This window comes from Tricharina praecox, assembly GCF_024521635.1.
Source record: "Tricharina praecox strain CBS 144465 chromosome Unknown BZA05scaffold_1, whole genome shotgun sequence".
Lineage (NCBI taxonomy): Eukaryota > Fungi > Ascomycota > Pezizomycetes > Pezizales > Pyronemataceae > Tricharina > Tricharina praecox.
Window position 1 is genome coordinate 3085530 of NW_026250403.1, and position 14938 is coordinate 3100467.

At 55.3% G+C, this 14938-nt stretch overlaps 5 protein-coding genes across 5 annotated transcripts; 2 read left to right on the forward strand and 3 right to left on the reverse strand.

Moving 5' to 3' along the window:
• The first annotated feature begins 1075 nt into the window (after nt 1–1075).
• Nucleotides 1076–3745, forward strand: BZA05DRAFT_23715 (uncharacterized protein). Its single transcript, XM_051479872.1, has 3 exons — nt 1076–1838; nt 1908–3124; nt 3178–3745. Exons 1-3 carry the CDS (start codon nt 1305–1307, stop codon nt 3266–3268), a joined length of 1842 nt encoding a protein of 613 aa, XP_051344798.1. The 5' UTR covers nt 1076–1304; the 3' UTR covers nt 3269–3745.
• On the reverse strand, nt 3720–6116 carry BZA05DRAFT_470370 (terpenoid cyclases/protein prenyltransferase alpha-alpha toroid). The gene is made up of 3 exons (XM_051487894.1): nt 6025–6116; nt 5243–5960; nt 3720–5186 (listed from the first exon to the last, which is right to left on the reverse strand). Exons 2-3 carry the CDS (start codon nt 5707–5709, stop codon nt 3872–3874), a joined length of 1782 nt encoding a protein of 593 aa, XP_051344799.1. The 5' UTR covers nt 5710–5960; nt 6025–6116; the 3' UTR covers nt 3720–3871.
• Nucleotides 6117–6610: 494 nt separating this feature from the next.
• BZA05DRAFT_23767 (WD40-repeat-containing domain protein) lies at nt 6611–9532 on the reverse strand. The gene is made up of 3 exons (XM_051479876.1): nt 9497–9532; nt 9007–9404; nt 6611–8908 (listed from the first exon to the last, which is right to left on the reverse strand). The coding sequence occupies exons 2-3, from the start codon at nt 9269–9271 to the stop codon at nt 6705–6707; spliced, it is 2469 nt and encodes an 822-aa protein (XP_051344800.1). The 5' UTR covers nt 9272–9404; nt 9497–9532; the 3' UTR covers nt 6611–6704.
• Nucleotides 9533–11288: 1756 nt separating this feature from the next.
• Nucleotides 11289–11635, forward strand: BZA05DRAFT_383647 (uncharacterized protein). Its single transcript, XM_051482239.1, has one exon. The coding sequence runs from the start codon at nt 11314–11316 to the stop codon at nt 11596–11598; it is 285 nt and encodes a 94-aa protein (XP_051344801.1). The 5' UTR covers nt 11289–11313; the 3' UTR covers nt 11599–11635.
• Nucleotides 11636–11933: 298 nt separating this feature from the next.
• Nucleotides 11934–14247, reverse strand: BZA05DRAFT_451359 (putative aminotransferase, classes I and II; the record flags this gene model as incomplete). The annotated part of the gene is made up of 9 exons (XM_051487437.1): nt 11934–12438; nt 12497–12878; nt 12932–12988; nt 13042–13292; nt 13345–13412; nt 13465–13814; nt 13875–13882; nt 13932–14025; nt 14082–14247. The coding sequence occupies 9 exons, from the start codon at nt 14245–14247 to the stop codon at nt 12270–12272; spliced, it is 1545 nt and encodes a 514-aa protein (XP_051344802.1). The 3' UTR covers nt 11934–12269.
• Nucleotides 14248–14938: the final 691 nt, after the last annotated feature.

Below are 14938 nucleotides of genomic sequence, written 5' to 3' on the forward strand. Positions count from 1 at the left end.
CCACTATCACCGCCGCCACTACCCATCCCCCATCACCCATAGAGTGCTTCACCTACCATAGAGTAGAAACCTGCATTTGCGAAAAAAGAAAAAAAAGAAAACAAAAATCGCCTAATATTGACGGCCGAGCACGAGTCTTGACTCTTCCGCACAGGATCAGCTCCAGCTCCGTGCGGACGGCCTCGAAGTTGGAGTACTCTAGATCTGCACGCTGCCGAGTTCATGCGATATCGATTTGACAGGGTGCCCTTCTGCTTTCTCTTAATCTTTTAGTCTTTCTTTATTTATTTAAATAACATTCATTATCGGGGGTGCTTTCTCCACTTGCTTCCCGCCCGCCGTTTCGTCTTGCTCGATCCGATCTGACCGACCCGTGCTCGCCTTGCCTTGCTGGATCTTGCCTGCCTGTCTGCCTGCTCGTTAACTGTCAACTCGCACATCTCATTCACTCTGCTTGCTTTAATTCTCCGTTGAGCGCTGCTGTCTCCATTGCGCTTCATCCGGTCTCTCCTTTTCTTCCGCTCCCTCTTAACTTGTCTTCTACCCTTCTCCTCCTCCTCCTCCTCCTCCTCCTCCTCTTCTCCTTCTCCGTCTCCTTCTCCGTCTCCCTCCGTATCCCCATCCCATTCCTGAATAGGAAGCCCCTCAAGCGTTTCGTCGTCGGCAGGTCATATTGGAGTACTTATCCGTCTGCAGATCCGTCGCCAAAGTCTCCATTGGAAGAGAGTCCTCCGTCCGTCGTTCGTTGAGAGAAACAGCGAGCGCCGGTAAATATCTCGCTCGCAAGACGGACTCCACCCTGCGATCAATCATACCCTCCGTCGAATTCTCCTCCCACCCTGCCATCAATCAATATCCTCCATCGAATTCTCCTCCCCACCCCACACAACCCATCCCTCCCCCCCAGCACGAGCCAGTCCTTTTCGAGCACCCCTCCGATTCATCCTGGCGCACATCTAAATTCGAATCAGCACTTGCAGCGAAGTAGTTGGTCTTGCCTTGGGGGATATCAACCTGGATACATACATAACTGCAGAGTCCACCCTACTGCAATGCCGCGGTAGAACCACAATATATATCCAGTCCACCCCCACCAAGCCCCCCAGCGCACCCCATCGAAGCACCCACATATACGAGTATATATAAAATTCCACAGACGCACTCCGACACACGCACATACCAACACACACCACCCCCGACATATCGCAACCGCTGAAATCGCATCGCATCACAAAACCGCACGCCCCCGACGACTTCCGCAATTGCCTCCCAACCCGCCCGGAAGGAGGCCGTGACGGGAACGTATGAAACCCCTTGTCCACAAGTTCATACTCCCGCCGGTGCTCGTCGGCCTCCACGCGCTACTGCTCCTGCCACTGTTCTTTGCGCCGCCGCCGGAACATCTCGGGAATCCGCAGCATGAACTGCTGCAGTCCCATTCCTCGGATGGCAGTGAGAGGGAGCCGCTGATGCGGCGCTTGCACCTCAAGGACGCGATCCCGATCGGCGTCGTCGGTTTCGTCGGCGTGCATGTGTTGCGCAGGTTGGCGGGCATGGTTCCGCTCCCGAAGGATCCGAGGAGGACTAGACTCGCGGCGAGGATCGAGAAGGGTGTGTTGTTTGCGTTGGGCGTGGTGGAGGAGGTCTGGCGCTGGGGGTTGGTCCGGCTCTTGATCAAGGCGATTGGCGGCAAGGGCGGTTTTAGGGGACGAGGGGAGCTGTGGGGTTTGTCGTACGTCGGGCTGGCTGGGGAGGAGGAGACCTTCGCGGTCGCGCGCCCGAGTATCTGGGAGGCGGTGTATTTGATGGGGTGGATCTGGAGCGCGGTCGAGACTGTGGTATGTTGTGAGGCGGCGCCGGGGATTCCCCTGGGTGTCTGATCGGAGACTGATTGTGTTTTGTCGCAGTTGGCATGGTACACCGTCCGTCCGACACACCCTGACGAGCTCCATCATTCGTATAATCATTACCCCCATTCGGGATACAGCCGGCGCAATATAGATGAGAGCCGCAACTCACCGCGGCGGCAGCTTCTGGGAAAACGCACACGCAGCGACTATTCGACGATGGTGCAGAGCGATGCCGGCAGCGATCATGAACCCGCGGAGCGCCGCACCTTCTTCGAAACCATCCAACACAAGCGTCGGGACCTGGGTAGCAGTCCGCGAGCTCGTGAGCGCCCCGAACTAACGATCCAGTTTGTCCTCGAAGGCTCGGGCTCCACCACTGCATGCGACGAGTCGATCCGGAACTGTTCCGCCACTCCGACAACCCCGAAGGCTTTCGGTAAGGCGGTGGAAATGGAGCGGGGAGAGACGACGCCTCGTGCAACTTTTGCCGTTCCGCCCCGGCACGACGGAATATCGGATAACGACTATGGCGACGACGAAGGGTCCGACTCCGAGTCCGAGTCTGGACTCAGCAGTCGCAGCTCGTGCGATGGCACCAGAAGAGGGTATTCTGAGACGCAAACGCCGCTATTGAGCTCGTCGCTCCCATACGATCCCGAACAGGATCATCCGCACCACGAACACCTTCCCCACCGACAGGCATCCTTCAGCACTTTGGGCGAACCAACAGCGCTTGTCGCCCTCAGCTCCGTCGCAGGTGATACGGACCATGTGCTCTCATCGGATTCGGAAGACGGTGGGCTGGTAGTGGTTCACGAGGATGACGTCGACGCCTCCGACAGTGATGAAGCGCCCACACCCATCGAGCGCCCCCACAGCCCTCGCCGACGCATATATCCCTCGTTCCCATCTTACTCGGCGTCATACAACCACACACACTTTCCCGCACTCGCGCCTGCTTTGTCCGAAAATAATGAGACCCAGCTGCCAACACCAACCGCGCCGCTTCCAGTACCGGCACCGGCGCCTGTACGCCATCACAGCGTCCGAAGACGCGTGTATGGCCTCTCGGTCGACCGACTTCCGGTGTACCTTGCCATAATGTGGCGAGCAGCAGCACTGCTGCGACACCTGGGACACTCGATGTGGTTTGCTTGGGCGCCCGTACTTGTGTTCCAGGGCCATCTCCAGTGCTGGTGTGTTCTCGTCCTGGGGGTGTTGGCCGTACGGAAGGGGTGGAACACGGTCGAGTGGTTCGGCGGGAGCGCAAGCAGGTAAGGTCATCCTCCATCGCATCGAGTGACAAAACACTGACGCGTCGAAACAGAGCGGGCCTGTTGAAGAGCTCGGCAGTGCTTCTGACCATAGGCACCATAATTTACATCGGCGGCCTGGTGGTGTGGGGACTTTTATATTAGCTGGTCTTCTTTCCTTTCTCTTCAATCTCTCGTCTTGTCTGGCGTTGCTGGGGATATCCTTTCATATGTTGACTTTATTTCATTCCAAAAATGGGTAGCGGGTGGTATCTTGTCCCTTTTTTTTTTTTTTATTTCTCTTTTCTCTTCGATTCTATTCATGTCTGATCATGCCCCCTTTTCCACTTGGTCCACTCCGACTTTTCTCCACGGCTGGCTGCTTCTTCATCTCCTCTCACTCACTCACCTCACTCACCTCATTCACGCAGTTATGGGTTTTCCTTTGTAGCTTGTTGACTTGTATGTAATCTTTGTCGTATGGGATCTTTAGAATGCGAGGGAATGGGGGTGGGGGGGAGTGTATATGCTGTACGTAGTAGTAGTAGTAGTGGGATGGTGTACTGTACTTATTATTGGGAAGGGCTGGGATGGCAATGGATAGCAACAAAGGGTAATTTGGATTTCGATCACTCCTCACTTCTTATCTGATCTGTACTCTGTTCAATCGATGATGGCCTCTCTGATTCCCCATCCTCCCTCTTCGCCGCTCGCGCATCATACATCACTCGACCGAACCTCCTCCTCCTCCTTCCTCCTTCACACGCTTTAAATTCCACCACCCTCCCCCTGCACCAGCTTTTCACCCCAGCGCACAACATCGTCTACAAAGTCGGTACGAATGTTAAACACCAAATGACACGGCCGAACCCTGTCGCCAGGCAGCCCCAGATCCCACGTCGGCGCATCCTCATCCCACCGAACATCCGGCCAGCCCTTGTGGTCCGCTACAAGGCCGTCAATGACTTCGCCGACTTTCCAGTTGAATGCGCTTAGCAGCGGGAGGCCATCCTGTTCTTGCTGCACATCCTGCTCTTGCGCTGGCTCCTGCTCCTGCTGCTGCCCATCCTGCTGCTCCTGCTTCTGCTGCTTCTGCTGCTGCTCTTGCGTCTGCTCTTGCTCCTGCTGCTGCTCCCCTTCCTGCTGCTCATCCTGCTTCCACTTCTGCTCCTGCTCCTCTGTAGTAGTACTAGCGGGAGAGGTCGAAATCTTCAGTGTACCCCCAAATCTCTCCGCGAGTGTATCCACATCTGCCTCGGCAGCCTTTGGCCCGTTCCCGTTCCCATCGTCTTGATACGAGTGCATATGTATCGCGGCACTATACCCGAGCAGAATATACGCGGTATGATAAAAGTCCGGACCCTTGCCGGGCTTATCCCTCAAGCCACCATGGGGCGCCTGGGTAGCCGCAAGCACATATCTCACGAGGCCCTCTCGGCTCCAGAGGCACAGGTCCGCTGCGCCATCCCCGCCATCCCCGCCACCCCCGCTACTGGCAACGCACGCCTCAACCAGCGGCCAGCACGCGCCAATCCACGTGCTGTAGCAGCCGTCGACCAGCTTGTTGGTGCGCCCGGAGAGGCCGCCCTCGGGCGCGTACTGCCGCGCTGAGAGCCAGCGCGTGAGGTTGGCGAGGGATATGGTTGCGGCGAGCTGGTCGGGCGGGTGGAGGATCAGCAGCGCCGCGAGCGCGCAAAACGTGTACCCCCCGTGCGCCTCGTTGCCGTTGGGGGTGGCGGCGAAGCCGCCTTCGTACGTTTGGCAGGCGGAGAGGTAGGTGCTGGTGTTGGTGAGTAGTCCCGCGTCGGTGGGGAGGCGGAGGAGAGAGATGATCGTCAACGCGCAGTATACCCCGCGCACGTCGGTTTCACCGCCCGCGCAAACGGAGAAACTGCCGTTCGGGGACTTAAGGGTGTGTAGCCACGAGAGTAAAGTCCGCCGGTTGATCATGTCGAGGGTGGACGCGCCGACGGAGGCGAGGGATAGCACGGCGGCGTAGGTTGGGGCGAGGTGCGCGAGCTGCCCATGGCCGCCGCCGAAGCCGCCGCGCGGGTGTTGCAAAGGCGTGAATGTCGATATCACTCTGCGGGGGGTTGTTAGCATGCGGCGGCGGCCGAGCCCGCGGGAAGGAGGACTTGCCGCTCCCGGTATACGCTCACGTCCACGCCCAGCAGCGACAGCCCCGTGATGCACCAGTACACAATCCAGGGCCGGGAAGCGTCCAGCACGGTCATGTAGTCCGGCAGCTTCTCTTCGAACGCGCCCTCGAGGAACTCGATATGCTCTTGCCGCTTCAGTCTCGGCAGCGGAGAAGAGAGCAGCGGCAGGATGCGGGATACGACGGAGTCCTGCTCGATCTGCGTGGGCGTCGAGTAGAGGTCGCGGAGCACCGGGAGCGAGCTGAAGAGCGAGGGTGTACGGGGCGCCATGGGGGGCGGAATGTAGCGGTTTGACGGGTTGAAGGGGTACACATCTGAGAGGTCTGGAGGAGTGGGAGATGATATAGAAAGTTCTTCGATCCGTGGAGGCGAGGAGCTGGACGACATGGTGGTGCGCTGCTGATGCCGGAAGCGGGTTCGTGTACGCTTGGGGTTGCGGATCTGCATGGGAAGGGGGGAGCTTGGTATTGTTCTCTTCGACGCGTGCGAGATGGTGGCTGCTGCGTAGTAGTTAATGCGGGGCGTAGTCAGATGAATGTGGGGTGCGGCACTTCCCGTGATCAAGCGAGAGACGCCATCGCTAGAGTAGTCGGTCAGATGGCAGCCCGCGACTAGGCAGGCGAAATTGCTGGTGCTCTGTCTACGATCCAGACTCGCAAAGTACTTCCTGCCTTCTCCCGGAGAAAAAGGCGGGACCGCTTCCAGAAAGCCAAAAGTCAGCTGCTCCAATCTGCAAGCCATGAATCATGAACCTGCACTCGCCATATCATCTCGTTCCATCTCCATCTCCCCCCGGAAATGGGAATGGAGTACCCAGGGTGAAAGAATAACCATACCACACCGATCGTGAGATCTCAATTATGACATGTCCATATTCATCTTCAGCCACAAATTTGGGGCCGCCCCCCAGTTGTTGCCCCTTACATCCCAGCAACTCCAGTGGCACCACCCATTCATTTGCATCTCAATCAAGGACAAGACCCAGAGGTAAAATACGGTAAATTCTCCCAGCTAGGAGTCAGCCACCTCTCCCACCACTTCAGCCTCAACTAAAAACAAGATACCCATCCAAAGCTCGCATTCTCAAAAGAAAAAGGAAAACAGACAGACAATGGAAGAAAACAACACGGATGACAAAGGAGACGAAACTGTGAATAAGAGATCGACAACACCCCAAGGTATTAAATGTAGAAGACACAGACGCCCCGAGAAATCAAATGGGCTTTTGAAGAAAGTAGACGGAAAAAAGGCCATTCGCCCTCCCAGCCACTAACCCCAATGCGAAAGAAAAATCAACCGTCTGACAGCGATAGGAAGCAAACACCCACCCCATCGAAAACAGAAGCAGAAACAGAAGGCAAGTAATAAAGTGACAGCATTAACTGTAGTAGCAAGAACTATAAGCAGTAGGTGGGGAAAATCACAGGTATTGAGCAGTACATCTAATTACCACCCCGGAAGAACCGACTGGCCTCGATAACACTCTCATCGTCCGCCGCGTAATCCCATCCCACGATCCTTGTGTCCTGTGAACAGCAGATGATCCATCTGGCGTCGAACTGGAGTTTGAACACTCTATGTAGCCCTCCAGCCTGTGCGGGTGCCGCAGCCGCAGCCGCAGCAATAACGGCAGCCTGTTGCTGAACCTGCTGTGGAGGCTGCTGCGGGGGCTGCTGCTGCTGTTGTGGAGCTGTCTGGTTGTGAACGTGATTGTCTTGTCCTAGCAATTGAGCAGCGACGATGGCTCCGGCAAGTCCAGGCTGGCCCACCTGCTGAACCTGATGCATCTGCACGGCACCCGGATTTCCTCCCGCCGCGGCAGCCTGGAAATTCTGGAGCGCGGCCATCTGCAGCTGGGCATGGTTCGCAGGGCCAGCACCACCGGGACCAGGCGCTGTCGGAAGCGGTGTGATGGCCTGTCGAAGAATGTGGTCGGGATTCCAATCACCAGTATCCTCATCCCTTCTCCAGATCCTAACACTCTCGTCGTAACTACCACTCACGATCTTGTTCCTGGTCGCCTGCACGGTCCGCACAAGGGAGGTGTGCCCACGCAGAGTTGCAATCTCCGCTTGTGTGTCTCGGTCGAAGACACGGATGGTCTGGTCGCTCGAGCCGGACACAATGGTCCTGCCGTCGAACTGAATGCAAGCGATTCCTTTCTGGTGTCCAACAAAAGTCTTCTCGCACGTTCCCGTCCTCAGGTTCCAAAGCTTGATAACGCGATCGCCGGATGCCGAGACAATCTCATCGCCATTCAACTGGATTGCGTTGACCGCTGCGACGTGACCCTTGAGGGCCTGAACGGCGGAATACGCAGAAAGAGGCTTGGGTGTGAACTTGCTCCTGTTGCTGTTGAAGCTAGTGTTGAAAGGGTTCTGAAGGTTCAAACCACTAGACGACGAAGGATCTTGGACGTGCCACGAGGGCTGGTACTGAGGATGGTGGGGGTGGTTCGGAGGCGCACCCTGGGGTCCGAACAATAATTTGCTGTTCCAGGGATAGTCTGGGTTCGAAGTCTCCAACGGCCGTCTGTTCCAGATCTTGATCAATTTGTCCTTGCTGCACGTCACCAGCCACTTCTTGGAGAATCGAAGGTTGAGAACCGATTCTTCGTGAGCCTGTGGTATCGTCTGCAGTTTTTCACCGGTCGAGAATCGCCAGACGATGACACTCGCATCCGAGGATCCCGAGATGATGACATCCTCATCGGGGTGCTCGTCAAACTGGAGGCAAAGGACGCTCCCGGCATGGCCGCGTAGTGGCTCTCCACGAAGTCTCCGCGTCTTAACGTTCCACACCCGGATCGTCCTGTCCCTAGAGCCGGAGCAAAGCCACTTCGGCGAGTACTGAATCGTGTAAATGCACTCACTGTGTCCTTCGTGCGAATAGTTTGTATGTGGGATCTGGAAGGGTGTGCAATTGTTGGTGATCCAGTTCTCTTCCAATTTTCTTCGGTTCTTGAATAGGAACGCCCAATTGAGGCGGGGATATCCGTATCCAGGAGTTGTCAGAGTTGGCTGGATTGCCAACGGAGGCTCCGAGTAGCCTTGCGTCGTAGCCATCGGGCGGCGCTGTGGCGTGGGATACATCTCTTCGTCGTCTGATCCCACACCGGGGTATACGATCGGTTTCTCATCGGCATCCGTAGCCGCCCCGTAAGCCACATCTATCGCGTCTGACCCATTCGGTTCGATAACGTCGTTCCCCCAGTCTTGAGATATATCCATCGGCTGACTGCCTCCGTTGTCGCCCACCACTCTAGATCGTCGCGCCTCCTTCGCCTTCCTCTCCTCCTTCCGGTTCTCCTCCGCCTTCCTCTTCGACTCCATCTGCTGCCGTATCTCAGTCTCATGACGAGTCCGAACCTCCGTCTCAAAGTGCCTAATCTCATCTTCGTTCGCTTCCCATCCTTGGCGCCTGTAAAGGTCTTTCCACAATCTGGGCTCGAGAGCGAACTTGCGCCAGGTTCGCGAAGCAAGCGACGCATCCAGCAGCGATTTCGGCGGCAGGTACGAAAGGATCTGCAGCGAAAGTTCCGAAGGTAGGAGCTGAACGAAATCGAGGTGTAGGATGGGTACAAGTCGGTCGACCAGAGAGGCGATGTGCGACGTCGGTAGGGTTCGTACAAGCTTGTAGGCGTACTCTGTGGGGGGGAATGTGCAACCGCATCAGCAATCTCCACATCCTGTTGGCGACGAGGGAGGGGAATCTGCGACTACTCATCGCATCGCTACTACTGACCTTCCCTCAAAGCATCGCTCAACCCCGTCATCCACGCAGGAATTTTAACGTCGCCAAATCTATCCCTCATGCCACCCGATGGATCCTCCGACGCGCCAGGAGTGTGTGTCTCTTCGCCGCTGTAGCCCTCATCCACCTTGCTGCTAAAACTGTGCTGAGTCCTCAAGCCAGGCTCCGCACCAAAGGTAGAGGACGACGGAGCAGCGGGGATGTTGGGAAGGAAGGGATTGAAAGACGAAGTAGAGGCAGCGGAAGGAGGCTGCATCGCTGGTATGGTACGATGTTGGTGTTCGTGGTAACGGCTCCCGTTGGACTATCGTCTGCTTTGTTCCGTTTCCGTGCAGTGGGTGTAGCGTGTTCGAGCGGTTTGCTGCGTACGTGTGGCGTTACCTTCAATACTGCTGTCGAAATTAGCTTGTGTGTTTGTTTCCTCCTTGCGTGCTTGCGTTTGATTAGGCCACCGCCGGTAACCGTAACACTTTGTGCGTACCTTCTCCCGTTTGCTCGCAGTACAATTTATCGGCGAGTTCGTTTGGGATGAAGTTGGATCCGTCCTCGTAGCGGGTGTGTCGGTGCTTGGGAGGAGGAGGAGGGGGAGGGGAAGAGGGAGGAAGCGGAAGTGAAGAGGATTAGATAGGAGGGAAAGAGAGAAAGAGAGGAGGGCAGGCAGCAGGCGAGGCTCTCTTTCAGGTCGACTAGCTGTGTGGTAGGGTAGGGGGGGACGAAGCAGTTTGGGGGGTGAGTGTCGGGTTAGCAATTGCAGGGGGCATCAAAGTGTGTGGGAGTGGGAGAGCAACAGTAGACGAAGGGGCGGTCTGTCCGCTCATCAGCGGATTCATAACACAGCGGAGCCCTTAGTAATTAGTGCGAATTGTTGAAGCCGTTAATTCGTCTCTTGGCACCGACAGCTATCCTCCAAGAGTCCAAGATGCCTTTGCCGCGACAACCGCGCAAAACAACGTTCAGTCCACCTCACTGACTGCAGCCTGCAGGTTACCGCGCCCCTTCACTTGGGAGCTCGAGATACTGCCCCATGTAAGCAGATGTAGCGTACCCGGTTCTAGCTCTCGCCTGCGCTTTGAAAGCATGTGCCCCGTATCGAAGGAAATTGCGACTTCCTAGAGCATCGAAAATCCATCATTTGAGTGAGCTCTCCACCGCACAAAACCTGGTATGGGAATGTGTTGGGCTTGGTGGTTTTCAGAGCGAATATCTAGGTGGAAACTATGGTTTACTGTCGGAAATCTAGAAACAACATGGACGAGCGCGTTGATAGCTTTCCCTTATATAGGTTCCTACGGATTGCGGAGAATCGTGACGTCGTGGTAGGAATCCTCGCCTCCACTGCACGTCAAAGACGCCCGTGCTAGGCCAGGGTTGTGTCAAAGTCCGATGTCGTGGGGACAATCATTACCACCAGCTAAATCACCGAAAGCTTCAGGTTCATCGGCTCGATCATTTCATATAGAAAGGGAAAGGTTGATGGGGAAGGAACCGGCTGCTACAAATCCTGGTGGAGGCGTTGAAATCGATCGTTCTTGCGGACTCGAGGCAGCCGACTGCATTCGCCATCCCAGACTGAAAAGACATGGAAACAAAAGGCATCGTTGGGATGAAAACGGTATTTGATTGATTCTGTTATCAATGGCTTGTGGCGAAGAAAACAAACAGATGAGTGATTTCCAGGTACACGGAGCTTGTCCTCGATCTCTATAATGACGGAAAAATCTTCAGGGAGCGGGGTTTGGTAGTTCACCGTGTGATATTCGGCTTGATACCCCGAAAGCGGCAGCAGACTCAGACAGAGAGAACTGGTTGGGAGCCGACGAAGTGACTAGCATGGCGAATGCATCAAGCCCTACGCACTGGCGGCGGGACATTGCAGGAAAAGCGTGCTGCCGGCCCTGCGTACATAGGCCTGAGCTCCGTGTTGGCCAGTGAATTCTTGACGTACATACGAGAGGATTTTATCTTGTGAGTACATATTTCAGGAATGTGTTTGCTATGTAGTGGGGTCCCAAAAGTTCCGGTGAATCCTGCGCTGCGGACATTTCCACTACACCGTGAACCAATTCAGTGCTATTTTTTTCGTCTTAATGGGAAGATCTTTCCGCGGCGCATAAGTCGAAGCGTTGACGCGGTGCCACTATGATCTTCAGTGATAATATTCGTCCCCACACATGGCCCTATCACTGTCGTTTATTTTACCCCCCTCAAGTACGGTGTATGTTCGAATGCAGTGAGTCCTACGGCATCGATATTCACCCGCTCCTTTCGCTACTCTGGAGTAAGTACTATAGTTACCGGATGTGGCTAGAACAGACAAACTACCAAATCCGGAATTCCCTCTTGTGGCTTTTAATTTCCGACGTTCAGCTGTTGCTGGGGTTGAGTCCAGCGGCCAGCAGCCAGCCCATACCGGTACGGCACAAAGGTCATTTCCTTCGTCCTGAGGACTTCTCTTTCTCTCCCTCTCCGTATTCCCCATCAATCCATCCCCTCTCTCTTCCATTCACTTCACTTCTCTCCTCTCTCTCCTCTCTCTCCTCTCCCCTTCTCTTCGATTGGCCCGATGACAGGCAGCACTCGTAATTTAAAATACTTGAGAAAGTAAGTGCCGACACACAAAAACAACGCTACGCCAGCACATCAATGATCACCCACATCCTATCCATCCATCCAACAGTGCACACTCCATAGCATCCCCCACCACCGCCAATAATAAATGAGAAGAACACTCCGACAGAGGTAACAGGAGTGAACCCCGCGACGTCATTCTACTGTAGAGTATGCTGTGCCGGGTAATAATTACGCATATAACTACCACCCAAGGTTCTGTCCGTTTCCCGAAGTGGAACCCGGTGATCACTCCTTTCTCCTCTCACCTCCCTCGAGCCTACCGTCCAGCCGCTTTGCTTGGTTCTTCACGTTAAAGAGGAAGGCCGGCGAGCACGGACCGCTTCGTAGAGGATGGATAAAGCTGGAGATGGTTAACTGGATGTGGATGGAGGGAGATGGCGATCTCCGTGTTACACACGGTATAATTGGCACCGAGACTTGGTATTTTATCTAGCAGATAAGGGATAAGTTACTGGTAAAAAGAGGTTCGAGAATTCGTTTTCGCTTTGTCTGAGACGGAGAAGGAGCAAGTAAAGCGTGCTTAGTATGTTTCGGTATAAAGTAGAGTATCCATCACAAGCCCCACCACGCCATCGTCGCCCTGCATAACCAGCCCAAAGAATCGAAGAGTCGAAGACAGACGTTTAGATGTCCGCTTCTTGCTCATCTACTTGCGCCTGCACCTCCTGCAGCTCTTCTGTCGGCGGCGTTTGTGGCAGGGCATTGAATTTCCTGAGCACCCTCTCGATGCCGTTGATTCCCTTCTCTAACGTCTCCCATTTCGGACCGTAGGAGACTCTACAGAAGTGGTGACTTTCATATATCCATCAGTACTCGAAGTTCCGAGAACGAAGAGTGGAACCAAACTTACCAAGGCGAGTCAAACAGATCCCGACGACTGGACGGGTTGAGATCAAAGAAGATACCGGGCACAACGATGACTTTCTCCTTGAGGCACTCCTCGAAGAATCCAAGTCCATTCTGAATCCTCTGCGGGAGATGACTCAGATCGAGCCAGATGTAGAACGTGGAATCCGGGATGCGAGGGAACTTGAAGCCCATCTCGGTTAGTCGCTTCAGCACCCAGTCGCGCTTATCGCGGAAGTGCTGCTGCAGTGCTGCCATCTCGGAGACGACGAAGTCCGGCTCCAACATCGGGATGGATGCTTCTTGGAAGGGAACGTTGGAACCACCGTCGAGATAGCTTCCGCAGGAGCCGATCGCTTTGATGAATTCTTTCGGGCCGACGACCCCTACGTTGCGAGTGAGTGAGTGGGCACATACGGAGTAGGACGAGGGAGCTTACAGGCAATACGCCAACCAGGCAGGCGGAAACCCTTGGTCATACCGTCGAGAATGAGCACTGCTAGGCATCAGCTTTGTCGAGCACATCATACCAGGCCGGAAGCAACCTACCATCATCGATATCGACATCTTCCACAAAATCGGCGCAAGAAATTCTGGTACCATCACACGCTCCGGTGTAGTTGTATGCAGAGTAGAACTCGTCCATGATCAAAGTGCAGCGTCCACGACAGATGTCCATGATCTCCTTGAGCGTCTCGCCTTTGACCATGTGGCCGGTTGGGTTGCGAGGGTTCGAAGTGAGAATCACTTGCACTCCGCGCTTGACTTCTTCCCGGATCTTCTCGGGACGGAGTGCGTAGCTACAACCAAGTCAATAGGTGCCCACCATGCTGACTGGGACTGGAGGCATACCCATCGTTCTCGTCGAGCGGAATGGGAACAGCCGCGAAGTTCTTGAACAAGCCCAGCATCTCATTGTACTATTCACCGTCAGCAACCAATGCACATCTCATCCCTCACTCCCTAACTTACCGCGGTATAATCCGGAATAAAGAAACTCAGGTACGCATTATTCAACACCGCGGCAATCCTAATCAGCCCAGCTCGTCCTCCAGGCACAATCGCAACATTCTCCCACGTGTACTGCGAAGCCTTTCCCTTTCTATGATGCGCGTTATATAGATTGGCGACTGCCTTGCGGAGCGGCATGATGCCGGCTACAGGGCCATATTCACGCGAGTTGACGGAGATATCGAGGGTTGTCGGCTTGTGGAAGGCGTGCGGAATCGTATCCTCAACTTCGGGAGCGCCCTGACCAAGGTTGCCCCAGTCTTCGGGGTTCTCGAGGAAGCCGTGCTCGTACGCGCGCTCAGTGGTCCAGACTAGGTTCGGAGATCAGTGAGTGGAGGTCCGATGAATGGACGAAGGTTTGATATACACACCTACACCACTAGATGACGTTAGCAGCAAGAAATCAAGCGGCAGTGGGTGACACTTACGTCGAAGCCTTCGACGGGTCGAGGCCTGGATGTCTATGTTGCGGCGCAGGATTCTGCGCTTCTCTGAACCGGATATGGGGTGTCGATCTTCGTTCTTCACGGACAGGCAGAGTTAAACATAATCCGACGTGACGGAAGAAGACATCATACCTGTATCTATCGCCGTAGCAGCCGTCATCGCGCTCTGCAGCGACCTCAGCAAGGCGTTGTACAGAGGCTGGTCCTCCTCCTTGTACGTCTCATTCTCGACGAGCAGCTGGGGAGTGCCCGGAGTTGACACTCCCGAGCGAGCTCCTGGAAGGTGCAGGTTATTCATGTTGCGCGGAGAGATGATATCTGACTGGAGATAGGTGGTTGGGTCCGAAGCTTTATGGCTGTTCAGAAATAGGTCTGAGCGGGGGGAACGCTGGGGCATAAATACCTCTCCGCTCCATACGGGCCGGTAATCGATTCAGAAGTAAAAACTGCCGCACGCGTTGGGCTGAGTGATGATGCTCACCTCACCCGCCGACCTGCCCACTTGAAAGACTCGATCCCTCCACCCCGCACCCCACCCTGCTCCTCACGAGATCTGACATGCTTGATGCTGCTGGCTTCTCCCAATACCTGCCTCTCCATCCACCTCGTCATGGGCCGCACTCATCAATTGGGCTGGCCCGGTTTCAGCTCCGTATAGTGCGTGCAGAAAGCTTCACGTTCCTCGCTCACCTTCCCACTTGACCGCGACGGATGCCGTGTGACCCGAACAGCATGCCCCCGCGACGCATGGATGGAGCTGACTTGAGCATTAAGCTTGCTTGCTGCGGTTCCCTGGCGGGGTAAGTTAGCTCCCCCATCTAGCAGGGATGCAGGCGGCCAGGACGGGAAGGCTTCGGTATGCCGACAAAAGACACTGGTCGGGCCGAGACGGACTGCCAAGAGTCGGACGGGAGAGCGACATCCTTTGTTCACTGTCCAGTCTGGCAGGTGGTAGGTGATGTCAGTCACCCCTGGATGGAAGCGGAAGC